Here is a 27,717-nt window from a genome sequence, read left to right on the forward strand (position 1 = left end):
TCCAATGAATGAATGAATGAGTGAGTGAAATAAAGCAGAAGTAAAGGTATGTGACTTGGGATAGTTCACAAATGACCAAGTGGCTTTCTCCTTGCTCTCTTTCAGATCACACGTTCTGGGGAAGCTTAGCTGTCATACCTGGAGGACACTGAAACAGCCTATGGAAAAGGCCCACGTAGTGCGGAACTAAGGCCTTCTGTCAACAGCAGCCATGTGAGGCAGCCACCTAGGAAACAGATCCTCCAGCCCCCATGAAGCTTTCAGAAGACTGCATGCTGCCTGAGAGACCCTGAGCCACCCCACTAACCAGCTCCCTAATTCCTGACCCATAGAACCTACGAGGTAATAAGGGGGGTTTATTTTGTTTTGCTTTTAAGTCTCTAAGTTTGGTGGTAATTTAGCCACCCGATGAAGAAGACATTACCCCATTTACATGGACTGGAAAACTCAAGTTTGGAAGTTATTGAACTTCTAAAAGTACATTGCCAATAAACAGTAAAGCTAGAGACCAAATTCAGGACTGAATCCAGAGGTCATGCTTTTTGTACTTTTATCACATAGAAGAGAAAATAAACCAAACTAGAATGGAGTCCATAAAAAATAAAAATATGCAAAATGCATTACAACTGCATAGAAAACTGCCTAAAGGTTATCTTTGCTTGTAGAGGTACCAGAACACTCTAGACCTGAGGTGGACTGATTTAGCTGTCGGGAGTTTACTCCGTATATACCATAACATAATAAAAGGAGCTTTGGACTTTAAGTCAAAGAAATTTAGGCTCCACTGAGACTATGACTCACCAACTGAGTAACCTAAGGTGGGTCATTTAAAATCCTTTGAGTTTCACTACTCACTTCTGTAAAACAGGAGTAATACTCACATAATTCACAGCAGTCTTATGAGTATTAACTTACATCTCTGTACCAATCTAGCACATGATTGGAGCTCAGGGTCAAAAACATTTAAATTTAGTTATTAATCAGGGAAAGGAAAGGCTAGACTCAGACTCTGGCATTACAAGTTCTAAGAAATCAAAGAGATGCTGATTAACATGTTCTCTCCTTACTGATATAAACAGGACTTTTGTTTGTAACTCTAATAAGGTTTAATCAGGTCAGATACTCACAAATTTTGATTAATGGCCTATTTATATTGATTAAGGTGTCTCACCTTCTATGGGCTTGCCATTTAATAAGGAACTACTTAACCAGGGTCAGCTGGTCTGAAGGTAGGTCTGAGGCATCTGACAGAGCCAAATACTCCTTACTTCCCCCTACCCTCTCAGGGAGGCAGAGAGTAACAGAGAGACCTTTAAAGGAGATCACAGATCTACTCAGGAATTAACTTGCTCTCTGGCCTTGTTAGCTACATACTCTAATATTAGACATCAGTTAATGGATATCCTTCCAGTATCCTGATGAATGGCAACACAGTGGTTCCAAAAGAGTCTTAGTTACCCAAAAACATCTGACCCAATTTCATTATCTGGGCCCACGGCTGAGGACGAAAACATGTTTCTCAGCACCCTCTGTTGCCTGTCCAGCCTACACTTAAGAGCAAAGCATCCAGCTTCTCTGTCACACTGGCAGCTACAGAAAGTGTCCACTTGGGCAATGGAGGCATGTTTAGCTGAAGCTGACATTAAATAAAGTTAAACACAACAGAGCTAAGAATGGGGTCATGGTGTGGGGTTTCATACTTTTCAAGGCAAATTCATAACCTCACAACTCATTTTTCATCTTTGCTGCAAGCAAACTTATAGGCTTGGCTGAAGGTGGAGAGAGAGAGAGTTAAGATTTACTATTAAGCCAAGGGCTAGCCCAAGAAACAATATGAGACTGGTCACAATGGAAACAAAAGGGATGTTGCCTTTGTGGCTCAATAAGCCGCCTCCACACACGACAGATGCATCATTCATCTAAAGACTAGAGCAGTCTGGGACTTATGCTGCCTTCTGCAGATGAGGCTCTTCCCTTTCTGTGTGTGAGAGCACTGAATGGGTGGCATCTGAAGTCTCCTCGAAGACAGTGATTCTAGCCTGGGCCACTCTAATCACCCAGCGTGCTCTTCATAAGCCTGATGTCCAGCCACAGTGCCCACACATTCGGTCAAGTTTGAGAACCATTGCTCTCATATTTTCCTGGCACCAGTGTTTGAGATGAGGGCAGTAGAAGGAGGAACTGTCCCTTAAGACAGGGAGATGAGTGAGTGGAGGTATGTGGAACACTGAGGGGACACTCCCAAAGCTGAGAAGCTGACACAGCCAACTACCATGAAGAAAAGAAGCTTGGAGATCCTTTTCTTCAATAATCCAACCTCACCTTTGGGTTCTCCCCCTTCCATTTAAGGGAACCACAGCCTACTGGAGCCTTACAGGAAATCTTAAGACCATCTATCTCATCCTGCTTCATCACACACTTGTGGAAGCTGAGGCCCGAGGAAAGAGAGCGAACAACAGTGAATGGTTAGGGCCACTGAAAGTTTAATGGCAAAGCAGGATTAGAACCCATGTCTTCTGACTCTCAGTCCAAGACCTTCTAGCTGTTATATGCTGAACACACAGCAACATGGCTTAGGGCCTAGGAGCACAGGTTCTGGCATGGGAGTGCCTGGATGAGAACCCTTGTTCCATGGGTTACTTGTCACACTGGGCCAGTCATCTAATTCCCTGGATCCTCCATGTTCTCCCCTGGAAAGTGGAAATAATAATGGCACTTCCACACAAGAGCTGTGAAGACTATAAGGGAGGACAGAATAGTAATGCACCTAGCACAGGGCCTGGCACAGAGTTAGTGTGCAATGTTAGCCATTCTTATTAAGGAAGGTCAGGGTAGCACCCTGAAGAGAGGAAAAGAAAGAACAGGTATGGTTATTTAGGCTGAGGTTGATGCTCACAATGTTCTAGCAACTTCAAGGTATTATTTTGCTTTCAAAGACTTCTCAAGTATGGGCAATTCTGAGTCAGAACCAGCTCTGACAGAAATTCTGACCTAAAGGATGTCAGAAGCTCTAAGCATCCTTGCCTATCAAAGTAGCTACCTATCAAATAAATAACCACAAAAATGCTCTGTATGCTGAAAGTGCCAGACAAATGAAGAGATGTGTATTATTACTCTTAATGATACTGTCATCAGCGTACAGTCCATCTCAGCCAGTCTGAACTTTAATGTATCAATTGTAAGGCCATATTATAGAGTAGGAAACAAGGATGCAGGATAAGGTTATAACATTTAGAAATCCTAACATTTAGCCATAACATTAAAATACAAAGAAAGCTGAGAAATATGGAGGGAAAAACAAGATCGGTCTCATCTCTGGTAGCCCCCACAAGACTGAAAGTCACTTGAAATGCCCAGTGAGCAGGGAGAGATAATGGTGAGCTTAATAAAATGAGTTAGACCCTCAATGCAGACCTTCCTGGGTCTGGGATGTACCTTTCACAAGAGGCAATAGCATGTTTGTTGCAGAGGATTTGGTGACCACCAGAATCCTTTTCTAAAAACAGAATAAAATTCAAATTCCTTATTTCTTGGACTAATCAAAATAACTGAGTGATGAGGATAGGGTGTGGAAGTCAGGAGAGGGATTTTCTTTTTTTTGTAAATTACAGACATTTTTAATGTGCTTTGTTATGAGCACATTTTGTTTTCTAATTTCAGAAAAGGAAGAAAGGGAAAGAGGAAGACAGAGTTAGAAAGGTTGAAGAATTATAGAAATAGAAAATTCAGTACCTATCCATTCACGAATGCTCTATAGCAAGCTATGGAGTCTCTAGAAGACATAACCTCTGAAGAGTCAAAATGCTGGGGAAAGAGATGCCTCCCCACAGTTACCTAAGTGGATCCCAAGACAGGCTGGGCTTTGGGGCCAAGATCCCACTAAGATCTGGTCATGGCTATTTCCTCTCCCCTGGCCAGCCCTGCTCCATCTTTCACCCCCAGCATCTGCTCAGGTCACCTGGCAGATACCTAAGAAATGTAATCCTTACACAGTAATAGTATCTTCCTGTTTACACTGTGCCACATTCTTGGCCTTTAAAAAAAGTACAAGAAAAAACCCCTACTTCAGATGCAAGGCCTTCCCTACTACATGTGGACATTGCCATCCTCAAAATTCCTTTCTTGACAGGGGCTCTACAGGCTAGAGTGGAAACACTGCCACCTCAGGCCTGCTCCTGGCCACGTGCCCCTCCGACTCCTTCAGGCTTCTTTTCCCTTGCACACCGTAAGCAGTGCAAGACGTGATGACCTGCTCTTCCAGTGCCCAGTTGTGGTCTAGTCTAATAAGCCCTTCGCTCCCCACAGTGCTAAGTCCCAGCAACACCTCAGTGAGGAGGAGCCGAATGCATGCGGTACAAGCCAAATAGGGGAGAAAAGGGCTGCAGACTGCGGAATTGGTGCTAAGGCGATCTATCTGTGTGGTGTAAGTGAGACAGCCCTGAAATGCCAATTTATACTTAAACCACAAAGGAAGATTCTCAGAGACGCCTTTCAGCAGAGGTCACTTAATGTTTCTTGAATCTCTCTCAAGTACTCAGCATATTTTTCAAATCTTTATAGCTATACAAAGATAACTGTCTTTTACCTTACCATATGGACTCTGAGAAAACAAAACCAGAATTTATATGAAAATGTTTTGGGAATCAGCCCCCCTCTCTCTCTCTCAGTGCAAGGCAGTTTGCAACCCCAACCACCGAGCTTAGAATATGATCCTGGGATTATGGCAAATCTTTTTAAAGTTAAACAAAAAAAAGTCAAATGTTCAGTCTTTACCGGACTAAACTAATTATCCCCTAAAAGACATTAAATGTTCAGCTGTTTTCTATCCAGGTGTTAGGGAATAGACTGGAATTCCCTGTGAATTTTCTTGAGAGACTAACCTATCAGTCCAAGCTAATCACAGAATATGCTTTAGAATTGTATGAAAGAGAATCTCTTAAGGTCTACTCTTTTAAAAGCAGAATTCACCACCTGCCCAATCTTCCTCACAGAGCTCCTGGGCAGAAAATGCAACAGTGAGCAACACACACAGTCACAGCGACAAGCTGTCATAGAAGTTTTAACCTCCTCTGAAAATGCTCCTGCCTGCAGCCTCCTATTCTCTGCCCCTCCAGACCACTACCTCCTATCTGCTAAAGGGAATGTGAGGAAAAGACGTCTTGGGGGGGGTCACAAAAGCACAGCTCATGTGCAGCCAACCCACCGGGAAACCTCCATCTCCACTCCTGAAAGCGCTGCTAGAAATCAGGAGAGCCAAGTCAGCAGGATCACAGTGAAGCCAGGACTTCCAGTTGCTTGGAATTATGTTTCAGGCTTGGGGAGGACAGCTAACTACACACACCACTCTCCCTCCCTCACCCTTCCTGTTACATCCTGCGCCAAACGCTCAGCCTAGAAGACTACAGGGCCTCCAGTCTCTCCTGGGAGAGTAAAACCTCTCTCCAGGTAGTCCTGCTCACCCAGGTAAGGAAAGACACTCGGCTGGCTTAGAGAAAAGGCCTTCTCATGCCTCCCTCCCCATGCTGAACAAATGTGTCATCCTTCAAAACCAGAGATAAACCCAGACCTCTCCAAGAAAAGCCCTGAAGGAATCAAATCCCAGGTTCTCTGCCCTGTGTGGACTGTAACCATGCCACTGTGACTCAACCCCTTCAGGCATTTTGAATTCAGTCTGGCAGCTAGAAGAGACACTGGCTGTCCTTATGTCCACTTATAAGTCAGGGCTGTGTCAGCAAGATACTACTTTCATTTAATAACAACATATAACTGAAACTTAGAATCTGTCTCAGCCTTTCTTTAATCTGAACTTCTAGTCTTCTAATTGTTTTAAGAAAGATCTGAATATCTGCCATTATGGGATCTTCCATTTCCTAAATTTGTCCTTTCAGCCACTAAAGATCAGCTATATGGATTTAAAGAACAAGTCTGTCTCTTTCCTAAGCAAAATGAAGAAGACTGGAAAAACAACCAACCAACCCACCCCTCATCTCTTTAGTCTAACCTCAAACAGTAGCCCCACATTCCCCCTGGACATTTCATAAAATAGAAAAACAGGGGACTGAGAGTCAAGACCTGGGTTCTAACCCTAGCTCTGTCACAAACCACTCTGGGACCCAGAGCTCATGGCTGCACTTTTCTGGGTCTCAGCTGCTTCTTTGAAATAACACAGGAAAGCTTGATTCACGATGTTAGGGTAGCTCCAATCTTATAAAATTCACTTGTCCCTTCTCTTAGAGTTCCTTTCCTTTCTCGAACTTTCAGCTACATGTTCAAGACACAGCTGCATGTTGAAGATGCCATGCACCCAGTTCCTATTAAAATTCCAATGAACTACCCACAAATAGTTTATGTTCACCATGCACATCTTATTTTTCCAAATCCTGCTGGCCTGTTGGAGACCTATGTAATAATAGTTGTAAGGCACTTTGTTCTAAGGGATTTACATAGGTTGAACCATAACGAAGCTGCCAACATTCATTTTTACCACACAGAAACAGCAATCTCCTATGCCTCAAACTACCGTATTAGCTTGTTTATTCCTCCTTACAATCCCCATGAGGTAGGTTTTACAAACGAGGACACAGGAGCACAAAGAAGTTAATAACTTGCCACAGTCATATACATAGCTAAGAGATGATAGGGCTTGGAGTTAAACCTGGGCACCAGAGCTCTGAGCCTGTGGTCCTACCATAGTGTTATACTGCCTCCCATAATGGGAACAAGAACAGCTTGCAGGCTGGAAGTCCAGACCAAGGTAGTGTCTCAGAAAGAGAGCGAGAGGCTCACACTGCAGCCTCTGTTGGGTTGTACCTTTCACTTCAATGGTGGCATTTGCTTTAGGAGCACTGACAAAGTGATATACACAGTGGTATTCGCCTGAATCCTCAGCTCTCGGCTTATTGATCCTGCAGAGATGAGAAAAAAAAAAAAAAATCAAGTGAGGAAGCTGGGAACAAATATACAACAAAATAGACAACAAAAGAATCAAAAGGGCAACCAGGGACCCTGCTCTCCAAACTGTGTCCCTGAATGCAACTCGCCTCCTCCTAACTAAAAGCAAACCCTCCCTCCATGTATTACAAAACATTAACGCTTCACTCCTTACTGGGTGCCTGGAATACAAATACAGAACGATACATGCTCTGTAACCTTAAACAAGCAATCAAAATAAGAGGGCTGTACAAAACAAACTCTATTTAGATATAGTGGATGGAGCCATCAATAAAAACTTCTTGCTCACCTGGTGGTGCTAGTCAAATAAGTAAGAGCAGGAAAAAAAGCAAATCATCTTCTGTGCTTCCCTAAAGACCCTGTTGTGGGCTTGTTCTTCCCACATTGTATTTCAGTAGCATGCCTTTCAATAAGTCTACTCACTAACAGGACCCAGGGGACATTAGGGAGAAAAAAAATCTCTGACATCAGAGCACCAGCCACAATAATGCAACTAAACTTTTAAGACTTTTAAGTACAGGGATGCCTTGATGGCTCAGTCGGTTGGTTGTCTGCCTTTGGCTCAGGTCATGATCCCAGGATCCTGGGATGCAGCCGGGCATCGGGCTCCTTGCTCAGTGGGGAGCCTGCTTCCCCCTCTGCCTGCAGCTCCCCGCACTTGTGTGCATGCTCACCCTCTCTGACAAATAATAAAATCTTAAAAAAAAAAGAAAGAAAGAAAAGACAAGACAAGACTTTTAAGCACAGCTAGAACTCTAAGGACCTGCACAAATCTGCTTCCTACCCTCATCTCAGCCACTTTCTAGCCGTACTGGGCTCTTTGCAGTTTTTCAACGTGCCCCAAGTGGGATACAAATACAGAAGTTCCTTCCTCAAAACCTTGACGCGAGATATTCCTTTAGAGAATGCTCTTCCCATTACCCTTACCCTAACCTAAGTCTTTCTGCATCAGTCTTGGCTCACATCACTTCCTCCTACCCTCAATCTAAGTGACATCCCTCTCCCTGACATGCTCATTATACACTCAAATTCTTCATAAGCATTCATCATATGTGATTATATATTTATTACATATGTATCATAAATATATAATATTACATATTTATATACTATATAAATATATATATTTTATAAATATATATAAATATGTAATATATATATATTTATGTGATTGCTTGATGAATGTCCAGTTTCCCAAAAGACCAAGTTCTATGTGGACAGGCACTGTTTATCTGGTGTACAATTCTATACGCTGCTTATGATCTGACCTAGAATACAGCAGAGAGAAGGAATAAAGGAGTAAATGACTGAATGAATATAAACGAAGAGTAAACAGCTATGCAGAGATCCTGATCAAGTACATCAGAGTGACAAGGAGGACTGTAGGAACAGCACTCCTCTGAATTCCACAGGTGATCCTAAACAAGCTTTCTTGCCCCTGACAACCAGCTTCACACCAGCTCAGTACACTATAGCCTAGACGCACACCCCAAAACATATGCAGACAGGCTAGTGCGTAATTACCAAAGAGAGAGAAATCCACATCAGAGGATAGCCATTACATAGCTTCTCCTCTTTCGACTCAGTGCTTAAAACATGACACTTGTGATGGTCAAATCTCCACCGCACTAGTTAATGTCTGAGAAAAACCCCTAACCTTGACCCCTAACACTGACTAGCCTAATATATGTATCCATCTTACTGTTCATCCCAAAAAAGAAACGGGGTTAACAGAATATGGATGAGGAGAGACACAGCCTCTCCCTAGGACTGTCTCAGCATACCCAGGGCAGCATAATATTCTAAGAGGAACAGCCAAGAGTCTTCTAAATTTGATACAAGTAGCTCTTCTTAAATCAATATGCTCCCAATAGGGAAAACAGACAAGTCAGCTGCTTTTCACAAATGTTCCAGAGTTTCAAGGAGGAAAGGCAGCTGTATCCTTAGGGCTCAGGCTAACTCTAAAAGTTCCTTGAAAAGATTTAGAAAGATGACTCCCAAGCTTAAGCCCATGCCTAGGGCTCAAAATCGCCTACATAACATTCCCTTCAAGTAGCTATTGGGAAGCAACTGAAGCAAATGGAAAACATCCCCTCGAGTGAGCAGGTGCAGGGTCTGAGACCTGCTCCATAGCTGACTTAATAGGCGGTCCAAGGGACTCATAGCTGTTACTTCACAAAATGTGGGAGCACACAGATTCCCTGAAAAACTCTGACAACGCAGAACACCCTGGAGAGCTGCAAATAAGCTGACCAGAAAAAAAGAAGAAAGAAGAAGGAAGAAGAGGAGGCGGAGGCCGTATTTTATAAAGTCAAGCTCAAATTTATAAAGTGACAGTTCAAAGCCCTATAGGTGACATAGTACAAGACCTAGGAGAAACATAACTGGATGTCTGGTACCTTCAAAGAGTTATTGTAAAAATACAAACTTGTAAAACTAACAAACTGATCAAGAATATATGCCTTTCATTCTACCCAATAGTTCTATGTGATTAACCTTTTCTAAACTATGAGAATATAGCTGAGGCTGTATTTCCAAGTTAATATCAGAAGAAACTACAGTAGAGACAGATTAAATTGCCACTAAAAATGGTATGTTAAAACAGGGGGGAAAAAAAGACCTAGGTTCTATAAAGTCAGAAGAGCCAAAACCTAGCCTTGCTTCTGAAATTTACTAGCTGTAATATTTGGCCTTGAAAACAGTGAAGAGTCATTACTCTTTGAGTTTCAGTTTCTTTACTTGAAAAAAGGAGGAGGATCCTTAATGTGAGTCAATCAAATAAGGGATATGAAGAGATCTCAATCTTGCAAAATACTGCAGAATGTCCTTGCTACTCCTGGGCATGCAGGTTTTCCTGGTTTCACTCCACTGCACTCTTTCTTTGCACTGCATCAAGCTGACAAACAGGATTAGCTGATCCTTTTCCAGATTAGTTTTCAACCACAAACTATTCTGAAAGGTGAGGTGCCATGTGCTCTAGCTATTCCAAAAAAGCACCAAATCTTTAGGTGCCAGGGTAGCTTCAGCCAGCAAATATATCCCTTTCATCAAATGATGTTTCCTGGTTACTGGAATTACCTTATTCCAGATCATTAAAAAGCCCTGTATCCACTGGTCTTGATCAGGTTCTGGTCCTATTTAACTACTCCTAAAAGATAACTCACTAGGAAATCTACTCAGTGGAAAAATCACTTAGGGTACTCTTGCTTTAAGAGTCCTAAAGTAGATTTCAATCTGATTCCTCAAACCACAGCATTAAGTCAAGAGATCTGCATTCTAATTGTGACTTTCCTACTGACTAGCACCATTCCTCTGAGCAAAGCGCTCCCTATGCTGTTTCTCTATTATCACACAGTGAGGGGAACATCTATGACTCTCAAACCTAGCTCTTCATCAGAATCCTCTGGAAATCTTTAATAGATCCCTGGGTCTCACCCCAGATATACTGGGTTAGACTCTCAGAGAAGGGCCAAATATATCTTACATGTCTCCCACATAACATAACTGTGGATTATGCATGTCCATAGTAAGTTCAGCAGTGCTCCCTCCCATCTTCCGAGGAGCTGCTAGTCCCTCTCACCTGTATTCCATGTTGCTGGCATTCTTGCGAGTGGCAGTCAGTTCAACCCCATTCTTTGTCCAGTAGCTGTATGTAAGGGTGTGAGAGTTGGAGGTGAGGTTACACTGCAGGGTGACGGGGAGAACAGGGCTGTCTCGAAGAATGACCTCTTCACTGGTGACAATCCTTGGCTCTGTAATAAGAGTGCACAGTGATAGGGCGCCATAGCCTTCCATTCTCTGTAGCCCTGGCCTGAGAATCAGATAGGGTAGGATGGGGAGACTAGAAGAAGAGGGAGGGCAGACAGGACCACATGAGGAGTTTCACTTTACCACTTTGGAGGAAGTCAAGAAAGGAAAAACAATGATTATAAGCAAATGACCACTAGCGCAGACAACAGCCTGAAGACCAGTTGGCCTAGACGTGAAAAGAATGGGAGTATTATGGGTACTTGTACTGGGAACAATCCACTTACACTTTTGAACACCACCGTTTTATGATTTAAGAACCGCCAACCAATTCAGCTTCAATTAGAAAACCAGGCTCCACCTTGCAGTTCTGAAGACAAAGGCAGTATCATTTATGTAACTAATAAACTCCCTATGGAGTTACTAGGCCTTGGAACAGTAACAGCTATAATTAGATAATAAATGTATGGCTTTTCCCACATTAAATTCTTATAAACCTATGGCAAACCAGCCATGGTCATTAATTATGCAGAAAAAGACAGTGTCAATCCTAACAGCAAATTTCCTGCCAGAAGTCTGTTTCATTTTTCCAAATTTTTGCCAAGGGAAAATTCTTAAGGAACCATCATATTTCTTCTCTCCAGCCCATATTTATTCCCAAAATAAAACTTTTTCAGAATTGCTAAGTAAAACACATTCCACTGTGCAGATAATATAACTAGAATGCGATATGTGTTGGTATCATGGCTTCCTAGCATTTTAGAGCTAAAAGGCCCTTAGAGTTCACTGAATCCCCACTCTTTAAGAGCCAGAAATGGAAAATGACTTGTGCAAGGCCATAATTGTTATTAGTAGCAACGCTGGGCCTAGAACACACATCTGACTGAATTCTCTAGCTCTGTTTCCTCCCCGACTTCCAAACCCCACCCCACCCCAAACACACTTTCCGCCCTATGGCAAGTTATACTTCATCTCCTGGTTCTCTCCTGGGCTGATAACCTGGGGTCATTATTCTAAAACCTACTTGACTCAAATATTAGAACACATTGAGCAGAAACACACTATCATTCCTGGAAGGTTCATCCTTAAAGCCCTTTGAATTCCACCATTATATTAAAGTTAAGATGTTTGTCGTCTTTTTGTTACTGTTACTTCTCTCTAATCTTTTCCCAAGCTTAGCTGTTATTCTACTTTTGGTCAGACATTTTCGGGTCAAGTCTGAACTTTTCCCAACCACAATTCGAGGTATTTTCTCTCTTACTCTTTTTCTAATTGTTTTTCAGAAATTCTTAACTAACTTCCCATTTCCCTGTACCTGGCAACTCTGTAGCAGCAATCTGACACCATACAATATAGTTCTGACTCTTAACTCTTGAGGACAGAGGTCTCTCCCTCCACTGGAGCTAAGCTTTGTTCCCTGTGCAGGGAGGCGGACAGAATGGAGAAGTCATGGGACACTTGAAAAATAGAATGCCCAAGGACCTCCTAATCAATGCAACATTTCTGACTATAGAGCTCATATCAAAGGAAACTGACAAATAAAGCAAATCCTCAAGTCTGTTAAATTAAATGGGTTCTCACTATTTTCCAACTCTGGCAAAGGGATAGTGGTTATCTTCCATTCAGCACTGTAACATCAAACAGGGTCTCTATGTACAGATAATGGAGGCATAGCAGCCACTAAGACAGAAGCAGATGCATGTAAACACGTTAGCGCAGTGGTGTCCCAAGGTTTCCAAAACACACTGGACAGAAGCCAAATCCCTGGGCCTTAAGTCGAGTGGAACGGCTGCAAACCCTGCAATGGAAGGCGCACACACACCATCAGCAGAAAGCACCACAATTCCAAGAAAAATCAAAACCAAGCAAAAACAAAAGAGAGAACCAGTACTCCACAGAAATTAAAAATATAAAGGCAACATTAAAACCCAAACATACTTATAGGTTTTTACTAAATTTTTATTATCCAATTTTCTTTTCTGACCCATACGGGATTCTCCTGGTTCTTCTCAGACTGCACTGAGAAAGGGTAAACTCGGAGGATGAGGCCAAGAGCTTCCAGATGTTTCAACACAAGGAGGCCAAAGTAAGTGCTACTCTTACCTGTGATGATGCAAATGCCCACTGCAGCTCAGGGAGATCAAGAAGGTGATGAGAGCAACCTGCAGACTTTCTGCCAAGAATTCTTGGAAGGCAAAGGAAAGCACTTTTCCCATTATGTGTTAAAGATCCAGGAGAGAGTCAGCTGGGAGCAAGTGGATAATTTAAATAGGTTTACATAGGATTCTGCATCATAGGAGGGCTGTGGAGTAGGGTAGCCTCCCTCCGATAACTGTTACATATGGAAACCAGTACTAAACCAAGCTCCTTGGCCAGGGTGCCACATCTGCATTCAGCACCAGATGAAGGTGGAGCTTTTTTTCCTGTGGCTTAGCACTGCACATGAAAGTCCAGGAGAGAAGTACATTTAGGAGAAGCCCAAAAATATTTACCTGCCACTGACTCCTATTTAGAAGCAGTGGGTGGGAGACCCTTACCCTCACCATCACTCATGTATAAAAGAACATGCTATGGCCAGGGAGATTCACTAAAAACTGGGCCTACCTTACCTTACTCAAGGAGCTTTGGGGCAAGTACTGTCAAGAAGTCATCGTTAGGGCCGCCTGGATGGCTCAGTCGATTAGTGTCTGCCTTCAGCTCAGGTTGTGATCTCAGGGTCCTGGGATTGAGCCCCACCTTGGGCTCCCTGCTCAGCAGGGAGTCTGCTTCTCCTTCTCTCTCCAACCCGCCTCCCCACTTGTGGTCCCCCCCACCCCCCCACCCCCGTCTGTCTCAAATTTTTTAAAATGTCATCCTTAGAAGACTTCAACCTCCTCCTGGAGGCAGATGTCCTTGGGATGTTAAAACCACAAAACAATCCAATTAGAGTGAATTCAGGGTGTTTTTTTTAGAGGTAGCAGCAGCAGCTTGGCTCTCTAAAAGTTAACAAGGGTTAACTAATTGATGGGGGAGTCTGGGATGAGACTGAACTGGCCAGGGTTTGGTTTAACCACATGAGACACTTCTAAGTTAGGAAGTTTATTTCCAAGTAAACTGGGGAAAGGTTATGTATTCTCAGGATTGGTAGGTAAATACCCCCAAAGACTCATCTTCTTCTGGCCCCAAAGCATGACCGTTGAACTCTGAGTCTATTTGAGTCAAGCTCCTGGAAGAACAAGTACCATATGCCCAGCCCAGTCCATGCCTACAAACTTCTGTAGATCTTTGTGGCCATTTGGGTAATTGTGCTTTTATAAGGAAAGGAGCAGGGGGGCAGGAGAAGGAAGCGTGCAAGGGAAAAACTGTTAAATAAAAGGAAAATTGCTGGGTTAATATTCCCCATTTTCACATAGACAGGTTTTCTTTTCCCCTTTCCAGAAGCAGGTTCTCTGATTGAACAGTGCCAGCTGCAGCAGCCTCTCCTCTCTCCTCTTCATAAGCATCTTCTAAGATACTATAAAGAACAAACAACTAACCTGCTATCTTCCATAAAGTATACAGATTCAGGGCCCATGTCCTATTATTTCCTGTGTTATTACTAAATTCCTCATAAATGTGTTTTTACTATTTTTTCTTATTCTTTCTAAACCAATCAGTTCCTTAAGCCAGTACTGGCTGTAAGTCTGAGTTCTTGAAGAGAAGGCGAAAACCCAAAGGATCTTTCCATTAAGTAAAGTATGCTCCCTCAATTATATAATCAGGTCAGATGTGGGGCTAGAACTAACTCTTCCCAGCCAGGAGCACTAGCTCACTGGAGACTTCTCCCTCCCTCTTCTTCCCACTGTACAAGTAGCAAGACACTTTTCAGAAAGAGAGGTGTCCACAAGAGCTCCTGTGTCTAATGTCTTACTTGTACCTGCTACAACAGAGGAAGAGAAGAACTCTGAGCCAGCCACTTAGCTCCCCCTCAGCACTTAGTTGCAATTTAGTTTCTTCTTTTTTCAAAACACAAGAAAAGGCCAGTGTGAATGGCTTCCAAACTAGTTCTGGGGTTGCGAATCTCTGGGATAAGGAGCACCATGCCAACAGTCAGTCATCAGAGTCAAACTATCTGTGAACAGGAAACAGATGCAAATCTGACTTTGAAACAGCAAGATGGGGTTTTAAAAAATTACTTTGCAGTTTAGTGTCACCTGGTGCCTACCAGCAAGACATATGGAAAAAATATCAGGCTGCTGCTTTTAAGAGAGCAGGAGACTAGATGGGCAGGACCAGTAAGGAGTGTACTGCTGTAGTGGAGAGCTGTTATCAGAGAAGCACGTGCCACTGTTTTAGAAAAGAAAAAGAGCTGGAACTATGGAAATATCCAAGCTTACATGCCACCCAACAACCAAAACACACCACCACACCGCACCCATGGCGACATTCCCATCACAGAACAGGATGACACCAAGTCACAGTGAGGGAAGAAGCTGGGCAGACACAAACTTAAAACCATAGAGGTGAAGGCAGCTACTCAGAGAGCTTCAAACAGATGAACAGAAAAAATAAAAAGTAGTTAGATTGGGGAGAGAAACAAAAATAAAAAGGCACCAGAGAACAAATCAGCAAAAGGATAGCAGGAAACCTACTACAAAATTAAAGGGGAGGGAAAGAAACAATTCAACACTGCCCTGGTTTAACTGCCTGGTTTTGTGAGTTTAAGTGGTTTTTGAGCCCCCCCAGTTCTCCCTCCCCACCTCTTCCCATTGCAGATGATTTTGGACAGGCACGGATTTCCCCAAGTTCTTTGTTCCTGAGGAGAAAGACACAGAGAAGGGATGGGGGATGAGGGAGGTAGAGAGGATGGCAAAGGGGGGAAAAAAAAAAAATGCCACAGATGTTTTCATACACTACAACCAGAAGGGTCATGGGTTTGAAAAAACGAAGACAAGGGGTGGGGTGAGCGATCATACTGGGGAAGAGGGAAAGGAAGCAGAAGGGAAGGGTCATTGGGCCACCTCTAATGACTACAGTACTACTACTGTAGGGTGCTGGACTCACTCTGAAGGACGCTTATGGTGGCCTGGGCTCGAATCCATGTTATGGAGGGGTTTTGCCTCAAGTCATTCCTCTTGGGGTCGTTGCTGGCCCTGCACTCGTAAGTCCCAGAGTCCTCCAAGGTGAGCCGGGTTATTCTCAGCACACTCACGCCGTTTGACCCGTAGGCGGTGTTTACGGTGACACGGCGCTTCCGAGCACCGTCCCACAGCTGTCTGAAAGACTCTGCCCGGTTGACTTCTGCGTACCACCACTGGATCTCTGGCGTGGGGCTCCCGACCACGTCACAGTACAGCTCAAAGGCGTCCCCAGTGAGCTTAGTTTCTGACATGGGCGACTTGACAAACCCAGCTAGAGGGAGGGGGAGCAGGAATGCAGTGACAGGCCAATCAGAAAAAAAAAAAGAATCAACAGGTGTTAATAGTAATTAAAAGAAAAGAAAAAAGCAAATGAGTTGCAAAGAACAAAAAGGATTCATTTTTAAACTATAAAGAGACAGTAAATAGCATTTCATACAAGCTTTTAGAAGAAGAACCACCCTGGGAAGCTTATGAAGCAAAGGCAGGCTAATTACAAGCTGGGGCGGCCCAGGTGCTAGCCAGGCAGAAGCAAGCCCACTGGAAAGCGTTTTAGCAATGGGCCCAGTTGGTAGGAATGAGAAAGCCTCAGGTCTCAGGGAAGAGTCTTTTTCCTTAGAGCACAAACCATTACCTTTCCAAATTCAGGCAAGTGATGAAAGATAACCGCAAGCAGCAGTAGTTCAATATGCCAAGTCAGGATCTCTCTTTTGGATGGGGAAACACTTGTTAGAGATGGAATGTCTTTAGTGGGCCTCAACAAGAAATACCAACTGACCTAATGACACCTTCTCTTGGGAATCAAAGTCCAAATTTCAACCGAAAAGGTAGCATATTTCTCTCTTGTGCAGGACTCCATGCTGAGTTCAGGATGACCTTGCCCCCACATCCTATTCTTCCCTGGGTCTCTGCAAACAAAGGGCCCAGCTAGCTGTGACTAGGTAACCTCTACCTGAATGCAGACCTTCAGGCCCAGGAAAACAAGACAGTCTGTACTTCAGAGTGCAAATTACTAAGGGTGTCAGCTCATCAGTGGAACCAACAGTAACAGCGATCCAACTAATTGCCAATAGAGGGACTACGTCTTCCACAATTCCGTAAGTTCATACAACTGGAGAACTCTCCTGAAAAGTCAGTCTTAAAAATAACCATGGTACTTGACAGGCTCTGTCTACATAGTTTATTTGCCTAGCTCCCAGAGGCCAGCTCATAAAGAATAAGAAATATGTAATGATCAATTAAATTCTATGGTGAAGGCTAGGCCTCAACAACACTGCCAGGCATTATTCAGGAATTAAAGTTTATGTAACCTTTAGCATACACTCCCATAAGACAAAGTGGCAATGGCAGAAAGAGAGTAGAAAATCCAGACTTAATTGAAGAACTTGGGCATAGGGTCCATAATAAACTAAATCACAGTGCAAGCATACTCTCTCTCACCCATTTATTCCACCTAGGGTTCATCAGCATCTCTACCAATGCAGCAGTATCCCAAGGTACAAGGCAAGAGGGGCTGGTCAGTTTCCCTGGGGACCTAGCTGGCCCCTCTGTAGTGAGCAGAGTGGGGCCAGGATCTATCAACATCAGATTAAAAATTAAAAAAAAAAAAAATATAAATTAAATGGAACAGTTTTCCTACAGTCCAGAAGCCAAGGATGTAAAGGAGCTGGCTGAAAATGGAGGTTACTAAGTGGAAAATTTTCTGTTTAGATCCACAGAAGTACTTGCCTTTGGAAATAAACTCCATCCCACGGACCTAAGAACTCTAAGAGAGGTACTATACTTACTTAAGTAGAGGCCAAGACCTCCAAATTCATACTAATCTTTCAATTCATAAAACACTGAGTATCTGGGGAGGATAGGAATACTATAATTAACAGCCTTAGATTAAAGTTTTGCCTTGAAAATGCTATTCTAAACAACTACTTCAGATCGGGTCAGTTCCTTGTAAGGAACCATCTATCAGAGACCCCAAGAAGCCAACAAGATGTCACTCTCAGATGCAGGGGAAGTTCCAGAATTTCAGAAAGGAGACACCAATCCCCAGCAATGAAAAGGCGATCTAAATACCAAGTAAAGTGGAACTCAAGGAACCATGTCTTAATTTTACAAACTGCCACCCGCCCACTCATTAAAGTCAAAGCCAACTAACACAGAAGGACAGGTAAAGGAAGCTGGTCATTCATTTTACCACTGGTTTAATCATCATGGAAAACTGGTTACCAATAAATCCCTAGGAAGCAGTAAAGAGTAGTACTCTGTTTTAATCACACTCTCAAACATTAAGTGTAAATTACAAGTGCTCTTATTCTCACATTTTCTGTGAGCTGGGGGAGTTTATGTCTTCTCAAACACTGTGATTATGCACAGACTGTCCTTGACTTATGATGGGGTTACATCCTGATAAAGCCATTGTAAGTTGAAATTTTCTAAAGTCGAAAATGCATTTAATACACCTAACCTACAGAACATCACAACTTAGTCTAGCCTACCTTAACTGTGCTCAGAACACTTACACAACACAGGCCTACAGTTGGGCAAATCATGCAACAAAACATCTACACTTTGTAAGTGTTGAATATCTCATAATTTATTGAGTGTTGCACGGAGAATGAAAAACAAAATGGCTGTATGAGTCCAGAATGGTTTTAAGTGTATCAACTGTTTACCCTTGTGACAGCATGGCTGACTGGGAGCTGCAGCTCACTGCTGCTGTCCGCCACCATGAGGGAGGCAGGGACTGCAGACTGCTAGCCTGGGAAAAGATCAAAATTCAAAATATGGTGTCTATTGAATAGGTATCACCTTTGCACCATCAAAAAGTTGAAAAGTTTTAAGTTGAACCACATTAAGTCAGAGACCATCTACTTGATCATGCTCTAGAAATCTGTTGGTGGGTTTGTACTTTTCCCCCTTCTGAAACGCAGGGTGACATTTAAGCCTCTTTATCAATCTATTGATTATGCTATATAAAAGGAATGCCTGCAAGTATGTCCAGAACCCCCAAAACCCATCCAATTCCAGTATAATCTCTAATCCCAACACTACACAATTCAAAGGTAGCTGAGAAACAGCCTGAACACAATTCCCACTGCAGAGAACCAAGCAAGTCACTCAACCTGACACTGCCACCCCTGGGCAAGATTCACTATTAAGGAGGAAGGAATGTTGATCTGATTTAGTTTAATTTTCTACCTGCATATAGGAAAATGGGACTAAGTAAAAAAAAAAAATTTCTGAATTAGTAAACTATATGATGTATATTTAAACAAATTTATATGAAAACAAGATTTAAAATCCCTTAAAACACTAACAACAGACATCTATCCACGTGCTCTTTGAAAGCTGTTATTATTTATTATTAGCCATGTGCACCAACAGGTAACATTTTCTAAGTACAAGTTATGTGTTAGACAATGTGATAAGCACTTTATGTTACCTCATTTAATCCTCACAACAGTCCTATAAGATAGGTGCCAACATAACACCCTTAAAGATGGAAACTAAGGCCCTAAAAAGTTAAGTAATTTGCCCACAGTCACAAGCTAACAGTGAAAGACTCTGGCCTGAAATCCAGGTGTGTCCAAAGCCAAAGCATGGTCTCCTAATACTTCCCACAAGTGTGGTCAGTATCCCTTACTAAAATAGAAAAAGGTTTCTATAGTTATTTAAAAGTTAAAGATATTTTTTGTCACCACTTAAATGTAATTAATAATTAATTTTACATAATTTACATAATTACAATAATAATTGCAGACTACAAAAAGCAAGGACCTGTCCATTGGAATGTGCAGCACAGTGTGATCACTAACTGCTTAAAATTATAATTCTAGTAAAGAATGGAGACAGAGAAGCACAGGATCAGAGTTCCCCAAGCAAGTGTGGGGCGGGGGGAGCGGGGTGCAGAGGGGGAAAGTGAGAAAACAAAAGAAAAGAGGGTTCAGAAGCAAGACTGCCCCCTAGTTCTGATGATTTCATCACCTGCTCTTGAGAAGGCTGGCTTCATAGGAGGGAAGAGTTTAAAGACATTAGATGCATTTCTCTGATACTGTGGTCAGTGGGAAAATTAATAAAGGGCAGTACCTAAAGTTTTTATAAGACCTAAAAGTTTACAAAGTGTTTCCACATGCATCATATCGCCATTTCATTCACATAGTTTCACAAGGTCTACAGGGCAGGCGCAGGGAGAAGTTCATGACTGCTTAGGTAGCTAATCCTAAGCAGAGATGGGACCAGAACGCAGGTCTTCAGCACTTAGTCTGCTGTTCTTTCCATTAAGCTGTACTGCCTCTAACGAAACCAAGCACAGGATTCCTTGATAGCTGAACATGCATCAAAAATCCATGAAAACAGATCTATTTCCCCTCCTAGCAGCAGGGAAAAGAAAAAAGCAAAAACCTCTCTCTCTACACAGTATCGTGAAATCACAATTAGCAAAGGAAAGTTATTAGCAACCATCTACCTCATTATCCATCCCAAATTAGCTCCAATTCAGGAGGAGAAGAACCAGCTTGCAGCAGCAGCAGCAGCAGGAGGAGGCAGACAGCTCAGAGCCTGACTCACTCTACCCTGCCTTTCACCACCAAGGGCTTTCAATCTAGGATGTGCGCTCAACATTAAAGGACACAACTGCCTGAAGTTAGGAGGGCAGCAGAAGCATCTGTTTGATCTCCAGGTCAAAGCCCATCCAGTATTTTGGAAAAAGCCAAAATTTCTGAAAAAAACCCTTACCCACCATCATCTCTTCCCACTGTAACATATAATGGGGCTCAGATCCCAAACAAGTTTGAGGCAGGACTAACAAAGTGCATTCAGTTCAACACTGATAAAGGAAGCTGAGAGGTGGTCACAGGTTTGGGGGAAAGGAGAGACTAGAAGCTGGGGTTGGAGGAGGACAGCAAGCACACTATAAAAAAATGAAGACAGTAAAACCAGGAAAGCAGTAATGTAAAATTGCATAACTGGGGATGGGGGATGGGAAGCGAAGATGACAGCTGGGGCTAGCAGCCGGAGAAAAGGAGGAGCTCTCTGGCAGAAAAACTGGATGTGTAGATATGTAACAGCGGGTGAGAAGAAAAAGGGAACACAGAAGAGCAAGTTGAGCCCAATCCCAAGAAAACTGCTTTCACGTATGCCCTAAGGAAGCAAAAAAGCTAACCTAGTCCCACATAGGACCTGAGACCACCACTGATTTTTACAGCTAAAATTCTCACCTACCTCCAGGGCAATCTCTGAACAGGTAATAAGACTAACTTCTCTCCCTCTCTCTCTCTCAGCTGACTACTGCCAAGGCCAGGCTTTTAAATCTAACCTGCTTTTGTCACCTTTTATTTATTTTTTTAAACAGCTGTTCCCTTCAAGCCCCTGTTTACTATTAATTCCCTATGGGTGGCTTCATGCTGCTGACTCCTTCATGCCACATAATAAAGAGAAAATGACAGCTGAGGAGAAAAGAGCATTTCTCTCCCCCATCTTACCCTCAAACACACTCTCATATCATATACATCAAAAAGAAGAAAGACTGAGCAAGACAAGCTGATCTCTAACTGTGGTTATAGGCATAGTATTTCAAATGTTTAAACAACTATGAACTGCTATAAGGCTGTATATACAGTCTGTATGTACACATCTTGCCTACCCTTTTTTCTTTCCTTTTTTTAAAAAGATTTTTATTTATTTATTTGACAGAGAGTGAGCACGAGCTGGGGAGAGGCAGAGGGAAAGAGAAAAGGAGAAGCAGATTCTCTACTGAGCAGGGAGCCCAACTCAGGATTCAATCCCAGACCCCTGAGATCATGACCTGAGCTGAAGGCAGATGCTTAACTGATGGAACCACCCAGTTGCCCCACATCTTGCCTATCCTTAATGTTAACTTAAGAATTATTATTGCTATTCCTTAACAACAAAGCTAGGTCATAAATCCATATGCACTTATTCTGTGTGTAACCATCAAGGGTAAGGCAGGCCTGAGGCCCTGGGAGTGGATGAAAATGGGATAACCTCATTTTCTGCAGCAGGAAGTATCTGGGTCTGATCTCACTCACGGATTAGTCTGATCTGTAGGTAGAAATGGCAGCAATTACAAACCCAAATTAAACCCATTCCTTTCACAGCTACCTCAATCAGGCAGACATGACAAAGGTTTAGGACTGTCCCCATCACTAGTTTCTATGCCAGGGCCCACCCTTTATTTAGAAAGTGTACCATCCAAATGGCTAAAGATATCTGTTCAGCATTTTAGCCCGCCTTCTGTTTTGGAGAAATAGAGGACAATCCAGTTTGAAGGAGACTGTGTAGTTTAGTGATTAAAAGCAGCAAACTCTAAAATCAGATTGTCTGGAGGTGTAATCACTAACTATATGACCTCAGGCAAGTGACCTAACCTCTCTGAGCTTCTCCTAATCTGCAGAAAGAGGCTAATAGTAGTAGCAACCTCATAGTGTTATTGCAAGGATTAAATGAAATAACAAAGCTTAAAACAGTGCCTGGCACATAGTAAGCACTCAATAATGTTACCTATTATTACATGTCTCCATAGAAATAATGCTGAACAGGCCACATGCAGTAGCCTTCAGCACTGCCCCACAACAGGCTGGGAAGCAGAAATGTTACATCCAAAATGAGTTCTAAATTAGAATCCAACTTCAAGAAACAACAAAAAATTAACCTTTAAAATAAATTTAGAACCAGAATGGAAGTAGACTGCAGAACACAATGAAAAAGAAGGGAAACTAGAATGGGGAGAATGATAGTAGCAGTGTGGACTCAAGGAATTTGAAATGTTACTAGAGTTATAAACCATCGAATCAGATAATTATGAACACTGTGGAAAGCCCAAGAGTAATGAGAATACAAAGAGGCAGTATAAGATTCTCCTTAAAAAAAAAAAAAAAAGAATAACCCCACAGATTACAAATCAAGCTATTTACCAATGAAATATGGGAAGATACTGAACACTGGCCAGGCCAAACTATAAATTCACAAAATGTAAGATAAAATGGTAGTTACAGGATTTGGGACCATGTCAGATTAAGCTTAATTTCATCTAACAGCGTCAGATTTTGAGTCAGTACCTCCACACCTTAAATTCTCTTAACACTGAGCAGTTTCTTCAAACAGGAAAGATGCTATCTTCTTTATGGGATAGTTGTAGGTCACGTGGTTTATGTGGAAAAGCTCTGTAAACTGTAAAGCTCTGTGCAAATGTTATTTTAGGACAGAGAAGGGATGCATCAGATGTGACTAATCTTCAACAAGGATTTTCATTCAGTCCTGTTGTCAATTACCATTAACAGGCTAAACAATCATGATCTATCTAGATCCATGGGTCTAAAAGTCAGTGACAAAAAAAAAAAAAAATTAAGAAAGAAAGAAAGTAGGTTAGAAGTATGATAAAAAGAAACCATGGGCTTCTCTCATCCCAGAAAATACAAACAAAATTTTGCCTATAATACAGGGGTGTCCCAGGCCTCCAAGTTAGACATCTGTGTCTCAATTGTATTGCTACTGAATGAGTGGACAAATAAGGATCTTTCTAGTAAGCTGAGAGCTGACCAGCTTACAGGGAAATGAGGGACGGTTTACATCTAGGTTGAATTCTTCAACTTCTTCAACCTCAATCTCCTCATCTGAAAACTGGGGATAATAATCCCTAACTCCTTCATAAGGTCATGGTGAAATTCACATAAACAATGGTATAGAAAATTACTTTGCAACTTATACGGCTATAAATGTAATAATATAGGTGGTCATTTTGTGCACGCATTCCAGTCTGTTACAAAGGATGACTTAAACCAGCTCTGGGTGTTCCAAGACTCACCCATGGGGTCAGGGGTTGTCTACTGCACTTTTTCTTCATTTTTCAATTTTCCAAAGGAATAAAAGCACTGAAAACCACTGCCTCAAAGAATTTAAGTATGTTTCAAATAGAAAGTGACCTTCAATAAGGTAGAGTTGCCAGCAATTAATAATAAAATTTAGAATTCTGGTCCCCTCTTACATTTCATGTATATGTAACATGTTCCAGGGGGCTCAGTAACTCCAGCCTAGGACCCTGAATGTCCTCAAAAGGGTTCTAACAGATTGAAGGCTCTGTTTACATGTTATTTATTAGAAAATCCTGGCCACTTAAGTCTTTTACAGACATCAAATAAATAGCTTCATTATTAAAGACACTCCTTGAGACTAACAACATTTCCTCCTCACTCCAAGAAGGAAAGAGGCATTTTAATTTAATCTTGAACAAAGAAAGTGAGGCTGAATATAACTGATCAGGTCTCATTTTGACTGTGATATCAAAATGACTATAACCTTAGTGTTTAAAAACTAAGGATGTGTCCAAGGGGAAAAAACGAAATAGCCACAAACAGCTATCAAGCTAGTTTTTCAGGAAGCTTTAGGAAATCTACATAACTCCACAAATAGTACTCAAGCTGCTAGCACACAAAGGAAAAGAGCTAGTTTTGCTAGCCATTAAAAACCAAGGACGTCTCATCCAAAGGAAATAGACAAATGCATAAAAATCAGCTATATCTCAAACGGTGTTATTAATAAAAGGTCTGGTTTCAAACAGTAAAACCCTTATACATTTAATGCTCATAAAAACTCTGCTATTCGGGGGCGCCTGAGTTGCTCAGTGGGTTAAAGCCTCTGCCTTCAGCTCAGGTCATGATCCCAGGATCCTGGGATGGAGCCCCAAATTGAGCTCTCTGCTCAGCAGGGAGCCTGCTTCCTCCTCTCTGCCTACTTGTAATCTCTGTCAAATAAATAAATAAAATTTTTAAAAAATTCTGCTATTCCAATAGACGGTCAAAAATAGCTATGGGCCAGTCTAGAACTACACCCAAATGGAACTGTGAGGCCAAAACCAACTTTTTTGTGTGTGTTGGGGGGGAAACAGTTACAGAGCATGCCTCAATTGACCCTCCAGTTAGGATTTATTAAAAGCAAAATAGGGACACCTGCTCAGTTGTTAAGCGTCTGCCTTTGGCTCAGGTCATGATCCCAGAGTCCTTGGATCACGCCCTGCATGCTGCTTCCTTTTGGGCAGGAAGTCTGCTTCTCCCTTCTCCACTCCCCCTGCTTGTGTTCCCTCTCTCACTGTGTCTCTTTCTGTCAAATAAATAAAATCTTTAAAAACAACGACAACAACAAAAGGCAAAATGAAATCAATATGCTAGAAATGCTGAATATACTCCAATTAAAGAAACCAATCTCACAGCCAAGGGTAATTACTAATGAAAAGCTGAACTTCACTAATTACTTTTTCTGTGAAATTCACTTGCCTATAGATTCAATATAACTTTTTTAAAAAATTTACTTATTCTAGAGAGAGAGAGAGAGAACGAGCACACAAGCAGGAGGAAGGTGAGACAGAATCTCAAATCAAAAATCATCAAGTACATAGCCCAACATAGGGCTGGATCTCAGGGCCCTAAGATCATGACCTGAGCTGAAACCAAGAGTCAGACACTCAATGACTGAGCCACGTGAATCTAGGCACCCCTAGATTCAGTATAACTGTTGATAACAAACTCACTTTCTGTCCCTGACAATAATCCAATCAGGATTTAAACATTAAACATAACATATTTCAGCTCATTCTTTAGAAGATGATACAATTCATCTCTCTCTTTTGGTGGTGGGCAGCAAAGCAAAGTTTATTGAGCTACAGTACAAAGCTCCCAAAGAGGAAGGGGACCCAAGAGGGTTGACCTCATCTCATTCCTTCATCATCATATATCCCCCATAAGAATGACCATTAACATAAGCAGTGCAAGCTGACAGTCTGAATATAATCTAGAAGAGATTTTAACTGAAAGAGGTAGGAAACCCGCCTCCTTTTAAACAGCCATTCCCAGAAACCAGAGTCAAATAGTCTGCACATAGGGATATTCAATCTTTGAATCACATCCCAGAATGTTAGGTAATATAGTCCCAGTCTTCTCTTCTGAGGAATTATTTCCAAAGTATAAATAGCTTATAGTGGAAACCACACTAGAAACTTTGTTATTATATGTCAAAAGCAAAACTTTTCTTAGATGGCAGAATCCTAGAGCAGCTATTCTTAAATCTTATTATGCATCAGAATCATCTGTTAAAACACAGACTGCTAGGCCCCATCCCAAGATTCTGATTCAATAGGTCTGAAGCAGGGCCTGGGAATGTGCATTTCTAACAAGTTCTCAGGTGATACTGGTATTGTGGGATTACAGACAACACTTTGACAATGTCAGTGTGAAACTGATCAATTTTTTAGCTTCTTCAAATAGAAGGGAAATATGGGCATAAGAGCCACACAGATGTTTCTGAAACTAAGTAATACTCTCCTACAAGTTGAGTCTGAAGACTCAAAAGAGCAAATGTGGCAAAAATGGTTGCTAAAAAAACTGTATCACTCACTAGGATTTATACTCCCTTCAGCAGCACATTAACTATGACTTCGTAATAATGGCTTTTATCTTGTCTTTGTTCTAGTTCTCAATCTATAAGTTGTAAGCATGCTTTTAATTCATTGACCATTTTTTGAGGGCCTATTTACTAAAAACTGTACACAGGGATAATTAAAATAAACTTTGTTCCTAAAGAGAGCTCAACCTTGAAGACGACAGAGAAAAATAATGAAAATACAATACAAGTGACAATGGCTACTTCCACAACAGATGTATACAAAAGACAACAGGAACATATAAGAAATAGCTAATTTTGCTGTGGCTGACAGATGCATAAAAAACTTATGCATGAAATCTAAGTTTAGCCTTGTCAGTTGTGGGGAGAGAGGAGACGGTCTCGCTCTAGGCAAGAGTAAACAGTTATGAGCACAGGGTTGAGAAGTGGCAGAATGATTCTAGATACAGCTGAAAAAAAAATCCACGTTTTTTTAGTGCTTTTATATACCAAACACCTGCTAAGTGTTCATGTTACTCAGAAAAAGGAGACACTCTATAAACTCAAGACCTCACAATTTAAGGAGAATGACAAGCATCCTGCAGGCTAAGCAGCCTTGGCTTCTTTCTATCGAACAAGCAGTGTGACCGATCTGACTGGTGGCAGTACGAAAGACAGATCAGAAGAAAGGAGCTAAAAAACTCCTCTGATAGTCCAAATTAAAAATGAGTCTGAACTAAGTAACTGTAGATGCAGAAATGATGAAAAGGTGATGGATTTGAGAAATGGTTAGGGGAATTAACTTAAATTGTTGACCACAGGTGAAGAGGGATACTGTAAATGGAATAAAGGAAGATGAACTGAGAGTTGGCTTTGAAGGCACATACAGGATAAGCTATGCTGGTAATATGTTCAGAGGTAGTTAAAAATATGGATCTGTTATTCAGGAGAGAGGTGGAGGCTGGAAATATGCACTTGGGAATTATCAGCTTAGATGGAAGCTGAAGCCAAGGGAGGAGATGAGATCACTCAGGGAGGATGAAAAAGGAACTGAGAATGGAACTTTCTACATAATTACACTTCTTTCCAAATGATTCACCACTGAATGCAATGCACTTTTGGTAGGATAAAATACACCAAAACAGGAATTAATTCCCTTCCTTTATCTGGACAACACTTACAGTAAAGTCAGGTAAATAATTTATTATTCTGCTTTAGAAGATTTAAAAGGGTCTTCTCATGTTCTTGCTGTTAATGACTGAGATACAAGGCCCAGAATCCATACTAGAAACTCCCAAAGCAGCATCAGGGTTTGAGTACAGTCCCTAATACTATTCATCTTTACAAAAAATCCTTAACATTTCATAAAAACAGCACCCATTTGGTTCCAAAGATTATTTTGGGAAACATTTTTTTCTTGGGAAGAAGCTTATACTTAATCCCAACCAAATTTTCTCAATTTTTGAAAAGGAAAAAGGTATGGAATCTCAGCCTAATGCCCAAGACTAAACCAACTCTCACCCTGCAATTCTGCAGC

General features: G+C 41.8%; 1 protein-coding gene across 3 annotated transcripts in view; it reads right to left on the bottom strand.

Annotated features, from left to right (window-relative positions):
* Positions 1-27,717, bottom strand: part of NPTN (neuroplastin) — a 67,536-nt gene that overhangs the window by 18,822 nt on the left and 20,997 nt on the right. For all 3 annotated transcript variants that reach the window (XM_032865010.1, XM_032865009.1, XM_032865008.1), the window contains exons 2-4: positions 15,721-16,068; positions 10,532-10,703; positions 6,811-6,905 (exon numbers count right to left, since the gene is read on the bottom strand). In XM_032865010.1, coding sequence (XP_032720901.1) covers positions 6,811-6,905; positions 10,532-10,703; positions 15,721-16,068 — 615 coding nt within the window. The remainder of the gene's footprint in view (positions 1-6,810; positions 6,906-10,531; positions 10,704-15,720; positions 16,069-27,717) is intronic.

This window comes from Lontra canadensis, unplaced genomic scaffold, assembly GCF_010015895.1.
Source record: "Lontra canadensis isolate GAN:19392208 unplaced genomic scaffold, GSC_riverotter_1.0 scaffold28, whole genome shotgun sequence".
Lineage (NCBI taxonomy): Eukaryota > Metazoa > Chordata > Mammalia > Carnivora > Mustelidae > Lontra > Lontra canadensis.